The following is a 22,788-nucleotide window of genomic DNA, read 5'->3' on the forward strand; positions in this document are numbered from 1 at the left end:
AAAAGGTTTCTGTTGTTGTTTTGGTTTGGTTTCTAAACCAGCAATCTGGTAGAATTATTTACCATGAATTAAAGAGAGATATAAACCCCTTCGGTCTGCAAGTAACATGAATTCCTTCATTTCTCTGGATAATTTATCCCTCATGTCACCCTTCGCAAGTCTATTTTGGTGTGGGAATAAAGAAAGGAGATAATCTTCTTCTGAGCTCTCATTTAAAGGCTGCATCATATGAGGGCCTTATAGGCTCCTTAAAATGGTTGTCATGAAGGAACAGAGCATGCTAGAACACTTGGTTTCTCATCTAAATGAAAACTGCTGCAGCCTGCTGTAAGTTCTGAGAGATCGTTTTACATCACAGTCTACCTACTGTGTGTTGTTATTGAATTATTCTGAGTATTCAGTAAGTCAAGTGTTCATTGCAAACTGGTTTGTCTTTGAAGATGGTCCAGCTTTACCAGTTTCTGTCATCTATGAATGTGTCCTATGGTGATAAGTCATATGGTTTCGTGTCCTCAAAATATCCTGTAACTCTGTTTCTTATATTTCAAGCTCAATGGGAAAAACCTTTTGATACAAAATACACTAAGAAGAACAAATTCTATGTGGATGGGAACAAGGCTGTTGAAGTCCCAATGATGTTTGGAATGGGCCAGTTCAAGCATGGCTATGATGAACAGCTGTCTTCCACTGTGGTGCAAATGGATTACAAAGGTGGTGCTTCGGCATTTTTTGTTCTGCCTGATCAAGGAAAAATGAAGAAGCTGGAGAAAAGGTTGTCTTGTGAACGTATGTCAAGGTGGAGGACGTTAGTCTCAAAAAGGTAAAATTCTGCAGTTCTTGTTTCAGATGGTAGGCAAGGAGACACATCAGTTCCAGTGTGCTGGGCTATGACACAGATTCAGGATACTATTTTTAATTCCTTTTTAATCTACAGAATTCCCACCAACCAAAGTTGAAAGCTGGCTCTCTAGTGTCCCTCTGTTTTCACATTCAGTGCTACAAGTGAAAACGTTCATAGCTTTAGGACTTCTGCTGTTTCCACGTTTTGTTTTCCATCTTCAACCCTCCATAGCTTTCAGGTTTCTGTCTTAAGACTTCTTACATTTTTGGGAAGACATCTTCTGCCTTTTCCTGTTTGTAAGTAAATTCCTACCACTTTCCTTTAGCCTTTTTTGTTGTTTCTTGCTTCCTTTCTGCCTATGGGAGTTACCAATAATTGCACATTTAATGCTGAAATAACAACTTTTCGCAATTGTGAGGACAAAGCTCAACGATATGGGTATAAAGGTGTGTATATATATATAAGGCTGACACATAACAGAGCCACTGTATTCAGCTCTCTGAAGACTTAGGCAAAATTGGAATAAGCTACACTTGCTTCAAGGTAACTTTGAGATTAGAAGGTGAAAGGTTATATGCTTTATAAAAGCAACTTTAGACTCTTTCTATTCAGTGTCATGTGTAGTGGTAGCATTTGATGGGACAAAATATGTGTAAAAGCATAGGCAAAACATGTTTACAAAATCAACTCCTTGTGTTCATTCATGAATTTTATGTGTCATGTTAAAGACCTTCCTACATACATATTCGAAAATCATATTTTAGATGATGAATTCTCAAGACAAAAATTACATCCTTATACAGATAGTTTGTGTCATGCTCTTAACTCTGATTCACTGCTAAATCTTATAAAAATGATCTATTTTTTTCTCATTAAATAAGACAGAAAAAAGTATGTAATTCTCTATGCACCTTCCTAGTTTTGAAACTTCTGGGAGCAGCTACATGGTTTGTAACTAAAATCACTGTAGGACAAATAAGATGGTGATTGGAGGGATTTCTATTTATTTCCTCTCTCCATACTCTCCCCCTTTCCCAAACTGGAATAATCTACCTGAAAGCCATGAATGGGAGATGTAAATCTTATATTATATACAGGTATCACTGTCAAAGACAGGCTTGTTTCATGCAGCTCCCTATTTTTCATCATGGCAGTTCTCTCCTGCAAACTAATGACACAAACTCCTCCTTTTCCCTGTAGTTTTCAGGGCAAGTGGTTGCCTTTGCCATTATTTGGAGTCTCTGGGAGGTCTTAATGCATGGGTTTGATGTAGGATATGGAATTATTTAAGGACTGTGAGCAAGCTGTGCTGTCCCTGTTTCTCTGCAAACTGAAATTGACACAGTCGCAGAGGCATTGAGACGAACATTTTTATGACTGCTGGTTGCTGAACATGGGATACTGTAGAAGTATTGCCAGTACAGGCAGCTGAGATCTATTTAATAGCTGAACTCTGGAGAAAGCATTACTTTCTTTTCTGAAAAGCGTATCCCAGTGCTTCCTGCACTGTTGCGTTCTCATTGTTGCTATGTGCCCATAGCTTTCCCTTTCCTGCATGTTGAAAGCAAGTGGGGGCTTGTGAATGAGTGTCTTTGTGTAATACCAAGACAGATGATTCAATGCATCCTCCTTGAGGCAGCAATCAGCACAGTCAGAAATTAAACAGAAGTGAGAGATCAGCAACCTGTTATCAATCCACTAGTGCTTTCATTTTTTGGTACCAGCCAGATTTGGCATTTGATGCTGTGCTACACTGAAAGTATGGGGCCTTGCCTTCCCTCTTGTCCACTAGATGACTTGCTCTTTGGACTGCTTAATTAAGTTGTCCTGTTTTCTTACCAGAAAACAGTACCTTCTGTCAGCATTATCACTAACCTTTGTCTTATTATACTGCTTCTACTTGTAGATGTTAATTTTAACCTTCAAAAAGGAATTGTTAGATCCTTATTGAAAGAGCAAGCGAGAAATGAGTCAGAAATATAGAACTTTGATTAATTTTATGGAAAGCAACAAACTAGTCACTTTCTCCCACCCTCCAAAAAAATTAATAAATCAGACATTGGACTTGACATAGAAAAGGAATTATCTATTGACTAACTATATTCTGTGTTCTGTCAATGTGATTTTGTTTTCTACTTTGTCACCATACATCTCTGTCCAGATTTATATGATAAATACACAAGGCCAACTTCTTTTCTTTTTTTTTTTTTTCTTTCAAAAGTAGCCAGTGAACTTGGATGTGTTGGAGTTTTTGTGCCCAGCCTGAGACACCTAAGAGAATCCCTTTTTCAAAAGACGATTCCTCTGCATCCTCAATAATGGGGCATGATGAAGGTGCTTCCTGCAGAATGCACAAAATATCACTAACTTCTGAAAATGTCAGATGAAGATCCTTAGGGAGGTACAGCTGTTCTGTTGTGCTGAATGATCACTAGGTCAATCTCACTCTTCATGCATTGGCTTACTGCGGACTGTGAGCCAGCAACCTATAGCCCATCCTCTCAACCAGCTTGCCAACATATAAGCCTTCTTGTCTTCTCCACAAATTAATGTCACTATGTATCTCCCACGTAGGCTAGAGACAACCTGCAAGCAAAATGTCTTTGGGGAGAAAGCAAAATGAGTTTGAATCTTCGGTGTCTGTGTTATACCATGGTAACTGATCAGAAGTTTCACCATATTCTTCTGCTTCTTTTCTGGCAGCTCAGCAAACGTGTATCTTCCGAAATTCACTCTTTATGGGACATATAACCTAAAAGATATCTTATATAAAATGGGTATCATGGATGTATTCACTGATAAGGCTGACCTGTCTGGGATCACTGGGCAGCCCCAGCACAGAATTTCCCAGGTAAGTCATACTGCTTTTTGTTTTATGAACCCATTGTTATTGATACTTATACCACTTTCTTTACAACTATTCATGATGCAAAACTCATGTAAAGAGGCTTTGAGTCATGTGAAAAAGCAGCTGTTGGCATACAGACTATTTTGCCCATGTTACTTGCTCTGTCGGTGCAATTGAGCTGGAGCAGGTTTCAAGTCTGTAATTTTATAATCTAGGAGGCCTTTTTGATCTGCATGGGGCAACCTTATAAAAAAGACATGACCAAATCATAGCATATCCACACCTTGGTACCCTCCTGCAGAGCGGTGCTACAATCATTATACTGCTGCTTCTGTTTGTGTCTACGTTCTTTAGCCTGCCTGTGGGCAAGTAGGGAACTGTAGGATGTATGACTACTTGTGTTTTATGGAGGGGAGGGGAGAGGAAAAATACTGCTTTTAAACTCTTCGGGGGGAAAAGAAAATGTGGTTATTAAAAACATTTGGCTTCTAGCCTATGAGCAAAGTCTCATTAGTGCCAGGCCCAGACAAAAGCTACAGATAAGTCACACTTCAATAAACCTAGAGTTTAAAGCTGACAGTCAGTGCAAATTTCATTATCTAATATGAGCAAAACAACTACCCTTACGACCTTAGGTGGAAGTTAATTAATTAGGGTCTATGAATGTCTTGATTTTGCCAGGTAAAACGTATGTTTCTCTGCTCTAGCCTTCCATTTCTCACCCTTCTCCTTTGCTTCCACGTTTTCAAGACATTAAAGAACACAGAAAACATAATTTCAGGATGCTATTCATTGTGCTAATCTGCATGTTAATTCTTCAACTATATGAACTTTTAATAGACAATTAAATACTATCATGCTCTCTTAACCTTTAGTTTAGCTCCCCAAGTCTGCACCAGAGCGGGAGCAGAGAATAAGAAAAGAAACAAAGCAAAAGTTTTTACTAGCAGGGACATGCCCCTCCACCAAGCGTGAACTTTTCATCTCTGATGCTAGGAAAGCTATGCTGCAGGTAGCTTGCTGATTTTTTTTTCCCATTTTGCTGTCTTTCTGCAGTGGACTCTCATCTGGTTCTTGCCTCTTACCAGTAACTTCTTCAGGTACTTTTAGCACAGGTCATATTTAGCTGACTAGTTTCGTACCCCCTTGACCTGTAACATGTCTGTTTCTTCACAGGCTATTCATAAGGCTGTGGTAAAGGTGGATGAGACTGGCACTGAAGCGGCAGCGGCCACAGGCATGGAAATAGTGCCTATGTCTGTTCCGGCTACCATTACATTCAACAGGCCCTTCCTAATGGTCATAACTTTGGAAAGCAACATACTCTTCATGGGAAAAATTGTGAACCCTCTGAAAAAAGATTAAGTTGATGTATATATTAGGTATGCGGTGATCACCACTGTTAAATCAAATGTTTGACCTGATGAGTATGGCATGGCTACAGAGGGCTCTCCATCTCTTAACTGATGTTATTCACTGTTTTTTGTAGATGAGACTCTTCATCAGTTTAAGTTGTCGTTAGTTGCATGTTTGTTTGGGCCCTGTTTTTTTTTTTTAATTTTTTTTTTTTTTTAAAGAAGGTTGCATTCAGGCAGAACTGTCATTAGATCTGGGACAAAATAGGCCTGTGTGATACTGACAGCATAGATACATCTTCTATCTGGGAAGATGAGGAGCATGTGGGCGGAGAGGGTTGTGTAAGCCTGCTTCTTCCCTCGTGGCTGCCTTCTCACCTTTTTTTTGAGTTGACTGACAAATGAGTACAAGTTACGGCACTCTACTGCTTGTGCCTATTTTCCTACCAACATGAAGTTTATATCTATCATAGATCTTAACATGCATTATGCTTACTACCTTGCATAGTACCATTGTTGTCCAGTGAGTCTATACCATCCTTGCCTTTCAGTTGTCGTCCCAGTTAGGCTGCTGCAAAGGGGTCACAAAGAAGGTGTGTTTTTCCCCTGCAGATGTATACTGGCCTGCCCACTGTTTCTATGAGGGTTTATAGACCAGACTCATTCCAGGAGAGATGTTAGCCCGTCAAAGAATTGGGTCTAAGAAAAGAAGAGGTAGATGATATCTCTGCAATTCAATGAAGTGCCCTGGAGCCAACCTTTGTGAATCACATAGAGAGTACAGAGCAGCCAGAAGACTACTTCTAGCCTATGCCTGCACCGAAACCAGCTTCTAGAAGCCCCCAAGCAGCAGGAAATATAAACCATATCCCCCCTGGTGCCAGTGCCTGTACCATCACCATCTGGCCCTGGGAGATTACCCATGGTAGTCAGCACCATTCCGGTATTGTCTGTAGGATCAAGCACCCTACCAGTAAGACCTATACTGCATCAGTGGCACCCGTGTCTCTTGATGTAACCCCTTCTGTTCCCAGACTGTCCAGTAATACAACATTGGTACTCTGTTTCTCATCCGCTTCATGGTTAGTATAGCCACAATATTATAAAGATCTGTTTTTACTATTAAGATACACAATACTAAGTCACATCCATAATGCACATGCTTATTTATTTTTTCTTGTTTACTTTCCTATCGTTTTTTCTTCTATTTTCACAACTTCTATCATTATTTTATTTCTTTGCTCATGTTCATGGTATATATCTGATCTCTGGTTGCAGGAGGGGTAAATTATTGACTAAAATGGGTTAGTCTGTTAATAGGTATTAAGCATTAACACCAGTCTTTGTACAGCCTTGAAACATGCAGATAAATGTACTACGGTAGAAGAACAACAATGAATAAACATGACATTAAAAAGTTTCTAATATTGCTATTTATTTCTGTAATTCAGAGTTAAAACTTGAGTATGGTTCAAGCAGGTATTTTTCACAGCCGTGAACAAACAGTTATTAGTATACTGCTCACATACATAACATCAGTGCAGTAATGCCTGTAAGCTTCAGAAAGCCCTCTGCCTTTGGCCTGAGTAAATCCTTGTTAAGCATATAGTAGGTTATTCCTGTTAGGAGGAGAACTTTCTGGGAAAGTTGGGCATTTCTTTAATGCAGAAAGGTTTATTTCGAAGGCTATAGACAACGTGCTACTCCTACTGTATTAAGTGTGTAGCTTCATGTGTGTGTCTCATCTCTCTTTTAAAAAACTCTCTCTTGACTCTCTGTAATAGCTATGTTACCAGTCCCAGCATGTGTGGCTGCTGTCATTCCAGAAACAAAATATGGACCATCTAGATCATACTTTTAAAATAGATTATGAGAGGAAAACAAGAAAAGTGCTTAGAAGGTGTCAGCTTTTTGTACAGGAACACACTTCCAAGTTAAAATTGCTGAAGACTCATCTGTGTGGCATTCAAATTGGGCAATAAGGAAGAAACTTAGTATTTCCCAAACTGAAAACTAGATATGGTCAATTTGTTTTCATTTGACTTTGATTACATCACTGGATCCACAGTAAACCTTGACAGAGGGTACTTTTTTACTAGTTCTTACAAATCTTCCTAATTTATGTTGATCTAGAGGCAGTTGGATGTAAATCTAAAAAAACTAACTTAAGAAGAAAAAAGAAATTGGCGTATTTATGCAGAACAACCCCACAATATTAAATCTAAAACTGTAATAAGAAAGGACAAGGACAACTTTGAGGAAAAAGCCCTTTACCGCGTAATAGCGTATAATAATATATTCTTCTTCAGATAGATACCTCAGAGAGGTATTTGCCAGACAGCCTGAGGGAATAGTAGATGTTCAAAGTGTAAAAGAAGTGCTCAAGGAGGATATTGGCAAAACAGAAAAGCTCAATCCATGTGTACTTCTGCAGTGGTTGATCCTGAGCAGCTATTTCAAGTTGAGGTAACAGTAGAAGACTTTCTTAAAAAAACCCCAAAAACCAAAACCAATAAAACAAAGAAAAAGTAACAACAAATTTCCAGGACTGTTTAGATTTATGCAAGAGCTCTTAGCTGTCTCAAGAAGAAAAATGTTAAGCTTTCAACTGTGATGCATCAGTTACACAGGTCTCTGTACCAGAGAAATAAGAAGTGACAAACGTGACATAAGATTTTAAAAAAAGACACAGATGAGCATGCAGTGAATTGCAGAACAGTTAGTCCAGCTTTGGTATTTTGGAAACTGATGGTATTTTGAAAACTGTAGAATTTGTAGTTATATGGGTAAGTATGAAAAATACCAAAAGACCAACATGACTTTCATAGAATCATAGAATCGTTGACATTGTAAAAGACCTTAAAGATCATCAAGTCCCACCACTAAACTGTATCTCAAAGTGCCACATCTACAAGTCTTCTAAATACTTCTAGGATGGTGACTCAGCCACTTCCCTGGGAAGCCTGTTCCAATGCTCGATATCCCTTTTGGTGAAGAAATTTTTCCACTAATCCCACCTAAACCTCCCCTAGTGCTGCTTAAGGCCCTTTCCTCTTGTCCTATTGCTTGTTAGCTGGGAGAAGAGACCAACACCTCCCTTGCTGCAATCTCCTCTCAAGTAGTTGTAGAGAGCAATAAGGTCCCCCCTTAGCCTCCTCTTCTCCAGACTAAACAACCCCAGTTCCCTCAGCCACTCCTCATAGTACTTGTGCTCTAGACCCTTCAGTAGCTTTGCTGACCTTGTTTGGACACTCTGCAGCACCTCAATGTCTCTCTTGCAGTGAGCGGCCCAGAAGTGAACACAGGATTCGAGGTGCGGCCTCACCAGTGCCAAGTACAGGGAGACAATCATTGTCCTGGCCCTGCTGGCCACACTATTTCTGATACAGCCAGGATGCTGTTGGCCTTCTTGGCCACCTGGGCACAAGCTGGCTCATCTTCATCCAGCTCTTGACCAACACCCCCAGGTCTTTTTCCACCAAGCAGCTTTCCAGCCACTCTTCCCCAAGCCTGTAGCATTGCATGGGGTTGTTGTCACCGAAGTGCAGAACCTGGCACATCGCCTTGTTGAACCTCATACAGTTGGCCTTGGCCCACCGATCCAGCCTGTTCCGATCCCTCTGCAAAGCCTTTCTACCCTCCAGCAGATCAACACTCCCACCCAGCTTGATGTCGTCTGCAAACTGACTGAGGGTGCACTCGATCCCCTTGTCCAGACCATTGATAAAGATATTAAAGAAAGCTGTCCCCAGTAGTGAGCCCAGGGGAACAGCACTTGTGACCGGCCACCAACTGGATTTAACTCCATTCACCACCATGCTTTGTGCCTGGCCATCCAGCCAGTTGTTTACCCAGTGAAGAGGATGCCTGTCCAAGCCATGGGCAGCCAGTTTCTCCAGGAGAATGCTGTGGGAAACGGTGTCAAAGGCTTTACTGAAGTCCAGGTAGACAACTTCCACAGCCTTTCCCTCATCCACTAAGCGGGTCACCTTGTCATAGAAGGAGATCAGGTTAGTCAAGCAGGACCTGCCTTTCATAAACCCATGCTGACTGAGCCTGATCACCTGCTTGTCCTGTACGTGCCGTGTGATGGCACTCAAGGTGATCTGCTCCATAACCTTTACAGCGCTAAGGTCAGACTGACAGGTCTGTAGTACCGATGTCTTTCTTTTGGCCCTTCTTGTAGATGGGCATCACATTTGGTAACCTCCAGTCAACTGGGACCTCCTTGGTTAGCCGGGACTGTTGATAAATGATTGAAAGTGGCTGGTGAGCACTCCTGCCAGCTCCCTTAGACCTTTGGGTGGATCCAATTGGGCCCCACAGGCTTGCGTGTGTCTAAGCGGTGTAGCAAGCACTGACCATTTCCCTTGGATTATGAGGACTTCATTCCAATCTCCGTCATTGAGCTTACTGGTTTGGGTACCACGAGTACCACTGGTCTTACTGCTAAAGGCTGAGGCAAAGAAAGCATTAAATTCCTCATCCTTTTCCTAATCCTTTGGCAGTATGTTTCCTTAGCCCTCCTTTTGTTGTTAAAATATAGAGGCAGGCATTTTTTATTTTTTTTTTGCAGCTGTAGCCAGCATCCTTTACCAAATGATTCTTTTAAAGAGTTAGTATGTGTGAAGATTCCCATGGTTTGATTGATATATGTCATATAGTTCATAAAAAAGATAAGATTCCTCAAAGAAGGATCTCAAAAACCCCTAAATGAGTATGGAGAGAAGACCTTTTATAAGCAATAAGTTCATGCATGTGTTATTCAGAGAAAGAGATTAGGTGGGACTTTAATGAACCGTGACATGACACATTTTTCTGGTGGTTCCATTTTGTTCATGGGTAAGGATCTCATGGTACTCAGTGACTGTCTGATAAAATGGCAAAAGAAAATCGCTGCCAATAACCATAAAGGAAAGCATAGGACAAATGAAGCCCTAGCTTTATATATGTTATTGTGGTGTCTTAAGTTTGGCATTGCTACTCAGGATATAGATTTTGCAATGATGCTGGATAGGCCACTGAATATGTCATCTCCATGCTCAGTACTGGTGAAAAAAGAAACTAAGCAGTGGAAGATACAAAGAGAAGAAGAGAAAGAAAGGAAACGTCAGTGTACCCCCGTACCATGGTATGCCCACACTGTATACACTATGTGCAGCTCTGGATACTGAACTAGATGAATCTTTACTTTAAGCTAAGTGTGTCCATCTTATATGGCTTATAGGATAATGTTATCTCTACATTTACTGTGAATCTATGGGCCCAACTCAGAGGCAAAGCCGAAGTGTTTATTTCCTTTTGCTATGCCTGAGGGTGTCTAAAACAACAGTATGGGACTGGCAGTTAAGAGCATTTTTATTTCCTCAATTAACAGCAACACTTCTATCAGCTCAGTGGTTCAGTGGGAAGTATCTAAAAAATCAGAGTCAACCTACATGACTCAGTAGTTTAGAAGCATTCGTTATAAAAAAAGAATTATGTTCTTTTGGTTGGTTTACAAGGGTCTTTAATCATGCTTTGAATGATTAAAGTAGGTGAATTTACATTTGTATGTTTATTTGCAGTTTTGGTCTTTTTACAATCATTGATCATGTTTTTTACAATCACATGAGTGCCTAGCTATTTAACAGTGAACCTTCATGAAGACTCTAACCATGTCTATCGTAGCTCTTATTTAATGTTTGTAGCATGTTTTTTTTTATTTCTCTATTGAATATATTTTTCTTTTTTAATGGAGATATCTCATTACTAGCCAGTTTTTCCCATGAGATTCATACCAAACTTTCCTGTTTAATTTTTTTTTTTTTTTTAATGTGAATTAGCTCTCAGTGTACCAATTCTAAGCTATTCTTCCTCTACATTTGTGACCTCACGGTATATGACAAATCTGGGTTTAGTCCATGAAAAAAGGCAACTTAAAATAAAATTTTGAGTAGCAAAATAATGACTTCCTCATTGTTCAGGTCCCCTACAACTGATGTAGAAGTTTTTTCCATCATGAATTGAAGAAACAGGTGCTTGATCTAAACATTACTGTAAACAATTACTTTCTTTCCAGTTAGTCTTTTTCTACAATAGCTTTTAGATAATGTCCATAGTACCATATTGGTATTATCTTCCCATCCATTAAATGATATTCCCCTCCCAAGAGAAATTTCAAGACACTGAATTTTCTGAAGTTGTGACAAAAATTTAAAATCTGGACAATTTTCTGGAAAGTGGTTTTGAAATTTTCTTCCATTTTATGGATAAATGGTGGGAAAGTTTATCACTTGATAGCATCTTTTAAAATAAAAGTTTATGCGGAATATTTTCATTATTTCTATTTGAAAATGAAGCAAACCTTTGTAAAGTAGTTAGTAAGTAATGCAACGCTGAAGTTGTCATTCAGCTGTAAGCCTGCTAACATCAAAGATGAAGCAGGGACCCCCAGGCCAAAGGATTCATGGACTTTGTAGCTTTGGCTCTACACTGAGTGCTCATGGAACAGTAGCAGAAAGAACTGGGTTTACAGTAAAATATGAAGGGAAATGTGTGTAGAATGTGCTGGTAAAAAAATGCCTCCTTTGGAGACTGATTCGTCTCAGATTCAGTCCTGGCTTGAAGGATTTTCTTTCTGGTGAGAGTCATTGTGCTTCACAGTTTACCTCGGGAAGGATCTCAATAGTTCAGAGTTCCAAAGAGCATGGGATGCTAAATGTCATCTGTGCTGTAATATTTGGGTGTTGGGTTTGGAGTTATAGTAATTATGAGTGTGGAGGCGAATTAGAAAAACAAACGCGTTTGTTAAGAGATTAATTCAATCATTATTAGGATGAGAGTTGGAGCATTCACAAAGGCTGGAGACCAGTTCAAACCGGTTTTCTTAATCTCCACCCACCTGAGTTCTACCAAAGGCATTAATTTAAAAACATTGCATCATCAAAGAAAAAAAACCCCAACTCTCACTGGCAGATCAATGAACCTGAGATCAGGACATTGCCACCTAGAAGGTCCTGTGACCTGATTAACCTTTTTGCTCTCTACGGCTGACCCCAGCCCTAGAGTACCATAATGTTTTGCTGCCCTGTGGAAGAAGACACCTGGGTATTCTGTGAAAATCAGCCTGGGCTTTCCCCAGTCCCGAGAGGTTGACTTTTGATGAAGGATCTTGCTGTGACTCCTTAAAGAATGCCTTTCTCCATGATCCTTCAACAGGCTGTACCTGCCATTGCTCTCCAAACTGATGGAGGGAGTAGGGGGTAGAGGCATGGTGTGCCAAGGAGATGAGAGTGGTCTGCATGTGACTGTGGATGGTGTGAAGAAAGGCAGGAAAAGAATGTCAGAGCAGTTATCACTATGTAGGAGGTACTAGACAGAGTATTGCCCAGTTTGGGATAGGGAAGTTTAGATGTGTACTGAAATAGTCAGAAATCCAACAGTTTTCTTTTAAAACTAACAAATTTGAGATGCTTGTGTAATGGCTGATTACAGAGGAAAATGGCTTTTTTACTTGTCTGCATGTTGATCTAGGATAGGACTTTTAAAAGTCATGCAATGTTGGCCTAAATCTTCTCCCAGCATAGTTAAAAGTAGTGGCCAGAACAAAGCTTAATCTACACTATGTCCATTCAAAATAAAATTGGGACCTGCTTCCCTTCTGTATTTGTTCCCTGGTGGACTCCTGTGTTTGTACCCTCATTTTCAACAGAGCTGTTCTCTGTAAAGGAGAGAGTCTGACAAGGACTAATAATGTAAATTGCCTTCGTGGCTTGCAAGACCACTTTCTGGGTCCTTCCTTTGAGCATTAGCCAAAATCTATATCGTGTGCTTGGGCAGCTGAGCTTCTGAGTCACAGAATAATGTCACTACTGTTTACTTCAATCCACTTTGATCAGCCTTACTGGATCAGATGTGTGATTAAAGGTAGGCACTCGATTCGGTATCGCTCAGTACAGAGGAGGTAAAGGAAGCAATACACGGGATGGTCCCAGATAGTAGGGTCAGTGGACCAAATGGGAAGGTGAAGAAGAACTTTTTAATGAAGGCTTTCAAAATAATGTTAGTTGCTTAAGTCTTGAATTACTCATTGGGATGATTCTTGTTAACTATATTTTCATGTTGTATAGACACACATTTATTACAATTTTAAGTACTATATTGCTGCAGGAAACCCATAATTAATTGATTAATTTATTTCTTTCTTTCTTTAATGCAAGAACATTATTAAGAAAGAAGGATGGGCCAGTAGTTACACAGCATTGGGCTGGGACTTGGGAGTTTCTGCTTCCCTTCCCAGCTCAGTCACAGGTTCACTTTGTATAAAGTTAGCTTCCTGTCTGCTTATAGCTATCCACTGAGGATGATCATCCTTCCTTTCTTTATTTAAACAGTCAGAGCAGGATTCAGATGCCTTCCTTTTGGTAAACAGTATGATTTCAAAAGCACAAGACAAGGACTGGCAGTAGATGAAGAGGGTCAGGTGAAATGACAACTGCTGGCATGGTGCTTGGGTGAAACTGGAGGGTGAAGAAGAACTTTCTAGTGAGCACAATGATCTTATCCTTCTCTGTTTTCCTGTTCAAGATTCTTGTGTTGAATTACTGGCAACAGATGTTTGCATTTGCTAGTCATGAAAGCAAAAAATTCTGGTAAAACTGTTGGCTTGGGCAGTGTCATGTGGAGCATGCCGATTATTAATACTTGCAATATATGTGTGCTTACTCACCTCTCCCCATGCCGTAATGTACCTATGTAGCTAGCACCTCTTGGATACAGGAGCTAAGCACACCAGGAAAGAAGACACTTTCTGCAAAGTCCAGAGGACTTTTTGTGGAGGCTTGCAACTGAGGAACATTTCCAATTTCACTTTGAAGTGGTGTAAAGCTGCATCCTGCAGACCACAGATTTTCAAATTGTGTGTCAGTATTACTGAGGGAGTTGCTATGGTATCAAATTGATAAAAAATAATCCTGTCTTCATTAAACTCAATAAAGAACTAAAATGATGCTCGAGGCCATTGAAAGTAACTTTTCATTTTCACATCATCTTATCTCAATGAGGAAGTTAGACGTGTCCTACAGATGAAAAAACTGAAGCCCATCAGACAGTGTTAGTGATGTTCCCAAAGTCAAAGCTGAGGTACTCAACAGAGCTATCCTGAATTTTCAACCCAGTGGTTCTCTCATCAGGCAGTCCACCCCATCCTGAAGTCATTCCAGTATCCTGCTCAGGATTTGGGCAATGGAAAATATTCTTGGAGGTCTTTGTAGTCAATAAGATTGCAACATAGTTATTTTGTCAACTATCTAGAGGGTTAGAAGGAAAAGGAGATGGAACGCGTACTGTTCTTTCACAAGATCTCTACTGGAAATCATTGATATAAAAATCTCCAAAAGCTATTTTGTTACTAATATTAGTATTGCAGAAATACTCAAGTCTGAAAAGAAACTCAGTGGTGAAGCTGTTACATGAAGACATGATGAAAAATATGCCTTTTGAAATATTCTGGGTGGTAAATAAAGGTTTATTTTATTTACCACCTGCCTACCTGCCTAAAAGACAACCTGCCTACTGTCCTGCCCCTTTTTCAGGAGGGCTCAAGTCTGCTGTAGGTCCTGTGTCTTACCTGCCAACCTGCACTCTTCTGAAGCGGCAGTAGAAGTTTTAGTTGTTATTGGTGCACCTTACATGTAAACCATCTGCTATATTTTAGTAGGTAATTTGTAACTGGCACTGGTTTTCCAACCAAAAAATGGCGATGAGTGTTTACTATTGGTCATTGCCATTAGTGTAGCATATTTTTTTTTTTTTTTACTTTAGTCCTTGCTCCCTGCTTAGTTCATACTAGTGATGCTATTTCAAATGAAAAACAGTTCTGTGAACAGAACTTTCCTCTCTTTGTGAATGTTCTCGTCGCTAGATAAGTATCGGGGAGGAAGGGAGAGGAAGACAATATCCATTTGCTTCCTAATTCCACACTCCATTTCCTTCATATTCCTGCTATGTCAATGTATTTGTGGTCTATGTCTTTTATACTTACAAATGTTTGTGTTACTTATAATATAATAGGTCTATAGGGATAAAGATTTTTTTATATTTGAAGTAACCTGTGTGCCTGTGAGCCATAATCCCAGAACAGCTATTGTTGTTGCTAAATTGACATGAAAACAACAATTCCTTACCTGAGGTGTGGAAGCACAATAAAAACACTGAAAAAGTTGAATGGTTCTGTTGTCATTGAATATACCAGCCACTGGTTAATCAAGATCTTTTTAAACATGCTTCAGAATAATTTGTTTAAAACAAAACAAACTAGCAGGAAGCTGTTTGCAAGATGTTGGTAAAGGTGTGAAATATTATACAGGTCTATTCTAAATAAGTAAAAATGTGAATTGGGGTGTGGCATAGATACCGACCCACATGAAGCACACAGCAATAACATAGACTTGGGTAATGTAGACCCGTTTCATTATTTCAATATTCTGGACTTTTATTAAAAATAAGTAGTAGAGAAGCAAGATCTCGTTCAGTAGATGAATGATCAGTACGAATTTAGTTAATGTGGTTTCATAACATAGTTTTAGAGTTTAAATTGTAGTCAGTAGAGAGGTGGGACTGTAAGTGGCTTGTGGCAATGTGTGGTACGCATGGCACGCATGCATCTGTTCACTGTTTTAGTTTAAAAGCTGGCGTAGCACCTTATTGCTGCTGCTATAATGAAATGCTAGGGAAATGCCTTGTTAAAGTGTAGCTTAACATTATTAAAAACAAAACAGTAATTAAAAGGCCTCACAAATGGGAAAGAAAACAAGAGGCTTATAACCATTTTGTAACACAGTTCGTCCTTGACCATCATGACCTGTCATTTGCCTAGGCTTTAGTTAGTAAAATAATCTCTGTGTTTGTGACCTTTTATAGCCAGAATTAGAAGGAACAAGTAAAAAGGAAAGGAAAAAAAAACCCAGAGGAAAACAAAGAAGGGGAGTGTCAAGACAAGGTTTATCTATGCTCTGTCTCCATGTTTATCTGTTTGTAATGACAAAATTACACATGTGAGTAAACAAGTACGAAGGAAGAAGAATCGTCACATATGAGGAAATGTATTTCAAGTCATCACTCAATCATGGTCTTTGCTGTTACCTGGAAAAATTCAGTCAGCTTGATCCACCAGCATTCTATTTCTAATGCAAAAGTTAATAGAAACAGGTAGTAATCTTCTCATTCCAACAGTTTAATTACGTGTCAGACAGACAAGAAGAAGTGTGTGTACACATGTGGTATGTGCATGTGTGGAGGCAGAGAAAACACCTTGCTACTGGTATTCCTACCACCTGCCCAAGGCAGTAACTCAGATGTACACAGAACTGAGATATATGAAGGGACCACATCAGAGTAGGAAACCTGTCAGGGAAGCATGTCTATTACATATCCTTTCAATGGCATGCAATTACAGTCAGATAGAGAAGGTACAGACAAATTAGTTCAGAGTCCCTATTCAAGCTGAGGATCAGGCTCTGGTCAGACTTTGACAGAGTGCTTAGCCGCTCTCATGTGTGGTTGTCAGCTCCATGTGTGTTTCAGCACAGCACAGAAAGTCTGACTTCTGGCACCAAGAGTTAACATCTGTTTCCACTGGTTCCAAGCACAACCTCCTGGTTTAGAGTAGGGTCCTAATTACACAACGGTTTGCATTGAGCTCCTCCACATGGTCGTTGGCAATAGACAGAAAGTCACAGCTACTGTTCAAAAGGCTGAAAATTGTCAGCTACATTGGCTGAATTGCAGAGATGATCCTCAGAAACCCTATTTCATCAATATTTGCTCTGTTTCCTCCTTTTTTTTTTTTAATTTTTATCAGGCCTGTTTAATGTTTAACAATGTAAATTAAGCAGAAGATGATGTAGCAGTATAAGTAACAGTTTGGAGAAGAGCATGGTCAGCTGAAGGTCAGCAGCAGGGCTTCTGATTTTGTAAGTAAGTACTACACATGCATTTTTCTTTGAGACTAGTAAATGATGCTTTCTGCTGCCAGTAGAATTTTCATGTTAGGTTAATTTCATTTGTCTGCTCATGACTGGTTGTGTGCAGATGTTGCAATGAAATATTAATCAAGCAAGCATGCAAGGGACCAGCGGGACCTGCTGTTCAAGGGGAGTATGCTTAGCCTGAAATTAGAATAAAATAACCTTTGAAGTCACGGGAACTTATTAAGTAGTTGTTAAAGCAGAATACTGATGAAATCACCTTTTAGGTTGGAAACAGCCTTCACAGTGACTCAAAATTAGCATAATCCCACTAGTGACTGAACAACTAGAGCCAATTTATAAACTCTTCTGATGACTTAATGTATAAAACTATTGAATTGCTAAGGCCAGGCTCTCTAATTAGGGCTGGGCTGAGTGCAGGGGGTGGGTGGAAGGTCACAATTTAAATTTAATTACCCCTTTTATTCCCATAGAAAAACTAATCTGTCATTCTGCAGAGAATTATTTTCTAAATTTCCAATTTTCATATAAAAAATATAGCCCAGATTCAATAAAGCCTTTCTAGTTTCTTCCACTTTGAAATGGTAACAAAAAAAAAAAAAAAATTTGTGGTTGAAATTGTCTAGTTTTGAAATGTTGAAATTAATGTGATTAACATTACTTTAGAGAATGGGAAAAATATGTAGGGAAAACTTAATGACAATATTCAGTGTTCTCCAGCTTCTGGTAGAAGTACTTCTTCAATATTTCTGTAGAGAGCTGTGATAATAAGAGAAATTTTTAACTGATCTGTTATTGTAGAAGTTAAAAACAAAGCCAGGCCTAATGTAAGCTTGCTGCAGAAAATCCATATTCTCTGCTTCAGAAATTCTTTGAAATTCAGGCTTAGCTCTGTTTGGACACAGGAAGTGGTCATGGACAGACAAAAATTATCTGCTTTTTCACTTAAGTGTGTAATATCTCAGATAACTAGAGAAAAACAGTCTATGAAATGTTGAACAGGAAGTACTTTTTAAACTGTACTGTACTACATGGTACATGGTTACTTCATTTGTTCACAGTACGTAAGGTTTTGGGGATTTTAGCTGGAAGGAACAGGGAGAGTTCTGCTTAAAAGAGATGCAAATAGCTGAATTAAATTCTCACCTAGGGCCATACTATGTCTTTTGGTTTAAAGAAATTAAAATTTAGCATTACCACACTCAACATACTCAAATCCTAGCAAATATGAGAACACACAGCTAATGTATACATTTGCTATAAAAACAAGACCACCATGCCAATAAAAAAATTAAGCAACTGGTTAATCACCAAGAATCCTGGAACTTGGGCTGCCCTCAGAAACTCTACCTAAATCTTGTTTAGATAGTAGGTACAGTCATCTTTCACATCTGGAAAGGAATATGAGACCGTGAGAACTTCCCCTTGGCAAGACATGGGAAAATGCATTCCTGGAAGAGAAGGATACAAACAGGTTGCATTGGTTGGAAACCATAAAAATAGGAGCCATAACAGTAGGAAAGTTCTAGAAATGTTTTCATGCAGAAGCTGCAGGGGCAAAAAACTTATTTTCATAGATAGCTTGGTACATTTCTGAAGAGGGTTTGTATGAGAAACTTCCCCAGAATAGCAGGGAACTGAATTGAGTAAACCAGAGACTTGTTCCAGCTCCCGTGGAGGGCAGGTGGCTTTTATGTGAACTACATCATGTTAACATTAGGAAAACTAGCATAATGAAGAAACTTGTCATCTCCAAGAGGATTAATGTGAGCGTCCATTGATTTCCAGATGGGATCTGTGCTTCTCTTTTCCTCGTGCACCCAGGTCCTTCCTGTATGTCTAGAGGAAGCCACACATCCCACACAGGTTAATCCATGGTGAGAGGCAAAACACCACTTAACAAGTTACAAACACTTGTTGAGTTTCCCCAAAAGGAGGGTCCCTTTATTCCACACATGCACCTCATTACCTGGTGCAAACTGGTGCTTCCCACGTGTCTTTATGCTCACTTCTGAGTGCCATGCTGCCACGGCACAGGGTGCTCCACATTTTGCCTCAAATTTTTTCATGAAGTTTATATAGATGACTTTCATCTATCATCTATAAGCAGTGGCCAATGACTGGCCATGTGAGTAAGTAACCATGAAATAAACAGGGGTGTGAATTTAACAAGCACTGGGTAGTCCATGACAGTCCATGTGCTGCTGTCTTGATGAAAGTGAGGGAATTTATCCCACTTCCAGAGAGAAATGTGCTCCTCACATTTCCTCACATTTACCAAATTGTATTTGGGCAGGTGCTGTGGAGTATTTGGTGTCTTTGAAACCCACACCTCTCTTACCTTGTGTTTTGACTTTACTTGTTTTGATGTACCCTATAGAAGACAGTAATCCAGGAAGAAAATGTCATTGTTAATAGAGAATAATATGGATTTTGGCTCTATAATTTCATTGCTAATGAAGACAAGATTTGCCTTTTCAGGGCAGTTAGAATGGAATATTACGGTTTTATCATGTCTGACATTATAATTTATAATTTGTTTGAATTTATCAATGACATTTGACATTGTGTCCATGGAAACTTTAACTATCGCATATGCATTAGATCTTTACAGTTGCACTGTATGATATTTATGCTAGCAAACTATTCATTATTTCTTACTACCAAGCTCATCATTACCATCTGCTCATCTAATGACTGTTTATTTTGTGACAGAATAATTTGAAAAGAAGATGAAGTATCTCCAGTGCCTGTGTTTACTCCTTGCTGTTCTTTGTGCTGTAACCCATTGCCACTGTGAAGACATTTGCCATGAAGTCAATAATACTAATCTGAATGATGGAACAGAAAATTTGTTAATACATAACTGTGACAAGAAAAGCTCTAACTATGCAGATTTTGTATTTAGATTTTACAAGCAGGCTATATCAAAAGAAGCTGATAAAAATATTTTCTTTTCTCCCATGAGCATCTCCACTGCTTTTGCCATGCTGGCTGTTGGTGCTCAGTCAACTACCCTGTCCCAGATTTTTGAAGGCCTGGGCTTTGATGATCTGACTGAGACTGGCATACATAATATACATGAAAGTTTTTGCAAAGTTTTGGCAGTACTGAACTGTACCGATGTTAACATTACATTAAATATAGGGAATGCCCTTTTTACAGCTACTGGTTATGAACCACAGGAGACATTTTTACAAAATACCAAACAATTTTATGATGCAGAATTTTTTTCTAGCAATTTCCATAAACCAGAAGAAGCTAAGAAACACATCAATAAATATGTAAAGGAGCAGACCAAGGGGAAAATTCCTGAATTAATTGGTCATCTTGATCCAAGTACTGTATTGGTTCTTGTAAACTACATTTATTTTAAAGGTAAAATGTTTAACATAATATTCCAATAGAAGATTTTGATGCAAAACAAAAATTGTAGGGAACTCTTGATGGTTTATTAGCAGAGTGACTATTTAGGAAACAGTTAAACTTTGCAGGACCTTCAAAGTGAAGATTAGACCTAGCCAAAAGCAGGGTATCTGTTGAGAAATATTGGTTGCTTGATTTTGGCCCAGTTTGCCTGAAAGCTGTGGACAAAGAAGTCCTCTCTAGTGGACTGCCTCAAAGACAGGGATCCACTGCATGCAGTCTTGCTGGCCTGAGGACAAAATGACTAGAGATGTTTCAAAGATCTCTGTGCTGACTGTATGTGCCAATTGCACTTCGTGGACTGACATTCTTGCACTTCCAGGGTCCCCAGTATTATGGTGGATTTACTAGGTAAACTGCATGAAAACTTGGGACACAGCCCCGCTTGAATGTTAGGATCCTTTATTCCGCTGATGAATTCCTCACCAAGCTGAGTGCAGTCAGCTTGCATGGGGTACAGCCTAACAGGAAAGGCATAACAAGATCCTGTGGGTGGATGTTTAAGTGGTTGAATTTGAATAACATAAAAGGCATAAGTGATGGAAACATATGGCTACAGTGGAAGCAGGACTCTCCCAATTGGTCCTCATCAACCTTTGGCTGTTTTTCAGCAAGACAGGATATACTCACACTAAATAGGCTGAACATAGTGCAGAGCTAAAATGCTTTATTGTTTGTTATGCAGGAGATTGAAGTGATTTAGCAATCCTGTTCTCCCATAAACAGCCCCCCAGCATCCTACATTTAAGTTGGTCTGATTCATATCAGCCATTCTTTATGATCTTCATGTGTTTGAGTCCAACATCTTCTCTTTTCCCCCATTAGCTGCCTGGACAAAGTATTTTGATCCTTTGCGTACACATGAGGATGATTTTTTTGTGAACACAAATGCATCTGTTAGAGTCAACATGATGCAGCGTGACAGTAACTATGACAGTTACTATGACAAGGAGCTCTCTTGTGAGGTGGTAGAGCTGCCTTACCAAGGTACTACACGAGCATTGCTTATTCTGCCTGATGATGGAAAGATGAAGCAAGTGGAAGATGCTCTGTCCAAGGAAACTGTTTGTAAATGGGATAACAAACTCGTGACCAGGTAACTCTAGATGGATAGGTTACTATATTTGAGGACACATCATTATTTTTAAGAGAAAGTGTTAATTTGAGATTGCTTCCTCCTGGATATAAAGTCCTGATTTCATAAAGCAGGGCTTTAAGTGATTCCTAAGATGAGTCAGAGCAGAGCATAATTGATAAGAAACTGCAGGCTCTCCGACCTGACACAAGGGGACACAACATTGCAACAACTGCCTGAAGTCTTGCTTGGCTACCTTTTGGCTACCATACCTCTTCTTTCATGGTGATGACATAGTTTGTTTGCTTCACTGGGTCTTAGATTTTATCCTCCTTTTCCCTTCACTTAGCCTTTCCACAGTTGGTCTGCTTATTCTGTATAGCCCTCTAGCCACAACACTCTGCTAGCTGTGTATATGGCACCGGAATGAAAGAATGAAATTAGTTTCTCTTTCCAAAATCAAAGACAGAATGTAGGTACAAGAAGATGGCACATCTCTCTGGATGCCAAAATTGCTCAGGGAGTACAAATGTTACCATCAAACAAATTAGCAATCAAGAGAATGCTTTCAAGTGTCACTGTATTGCATACTATCCACCCTGGTGCCTGAAACAATGCTGTAACGCTTCACTGCTGTTTTGTTTTCTTTGTTCAACAGGAGATTAGATCTGCAGTTACCAAAGATTTCTATTAGTGGATCTTATGATCTTAAAAACCTGTTCAAGGAAATGGGCATTACTGAAGTATTCTCTAGTAATGCTGATCTGTCTGGAATTAGTGGCAGCCATAATCTTCAGGTTTCAGAAGTAAGTCAACAGAGCTGGTGATGGAGCCGTGGTTGGTTGCTCTGGATCTGGGGTTTTTAAAGCCTTGCTTTCCCTCCTTGTCCTACGGAAGTTATAAGTAAAACTCACAAGGGTGTGTTGGGGCTTGCTTAGTAATTGTGCTTTTCTACAGAGAGGGCCTGCTGTCCCACCTTTATATTAGTTAATATTGCTATTAAAAGGCTTGATATTGAGTACATGGAAAAGTTGGGCAAGATTTTAAATTTTTTCTTGGCACTGGAATATGATTGTTTACATGAGATTGTGTCAAGAAAATTATAAATGAGGAGTATATCATGATATTTGTATTGATTTATACCTAATTTTTTAATATTCTCAGAGTTTCCAGGAAACTTTCACTTTGCAGTAGCAGAATTTCACCATGTCAGTTTAAGTTACGATTAAGTTAATGTGGCAAAGATGACAAATATTGCCCCTGTATCAGCATTT

The 22,788-nt window shown here is 39.3% G+C and overlaps 1 protein-coding gene across 1 annotated transcript in view; it reads left to right on the forward strand.

Moving 5' to 3' along the window:
* The window catches only part of LOC115606377, a 37,930-nt gene that overhangs the window by 14,506 nt on the left and 636 nt on the right, over window positions 1-22,788 (forward strand). Inside the window, exons 4-9 of the mRNA XM_030482216.1 lie at window positions 550-820; window positions 3,545-3,692; window positions 4,866-5,051; window positions 19,734-20,391; window positions 21,265-21,535; window positions 22,173-22,320. Of these exons, the coding sequence (XP_030338076.1) occupies window positions 550-820; window positions 3,545-3,692; window positions 4,866-5,051; window positions 19,734-20,391; window positions 21,265-21,535; window positions 22,173-22,320 (1,682 nt within the window). The remainder of the gene's footprint in view (window positions 1-549; window positions 821-3,544; window positions 3,693-4,865; window positions 5,052-19,733; window positions 20,392-21,264; window positions 21,536-22,172; window positions 22,321-22,788) is intronic.

This window comes from Strigops habroptila, chromosome 4, assembly GCF_004027225.2.
Source record: "Strigops habroptila isolate Jane chromosome 4, bStrHab1.2.pri, whole genome shotgun sequence".
NCBI classification, from domain to species: Eukaryota; Metazoa; Chordata; class Aves; order Psittaciformes; family Psittacidae; genus Strigops; species Strigops habroptila.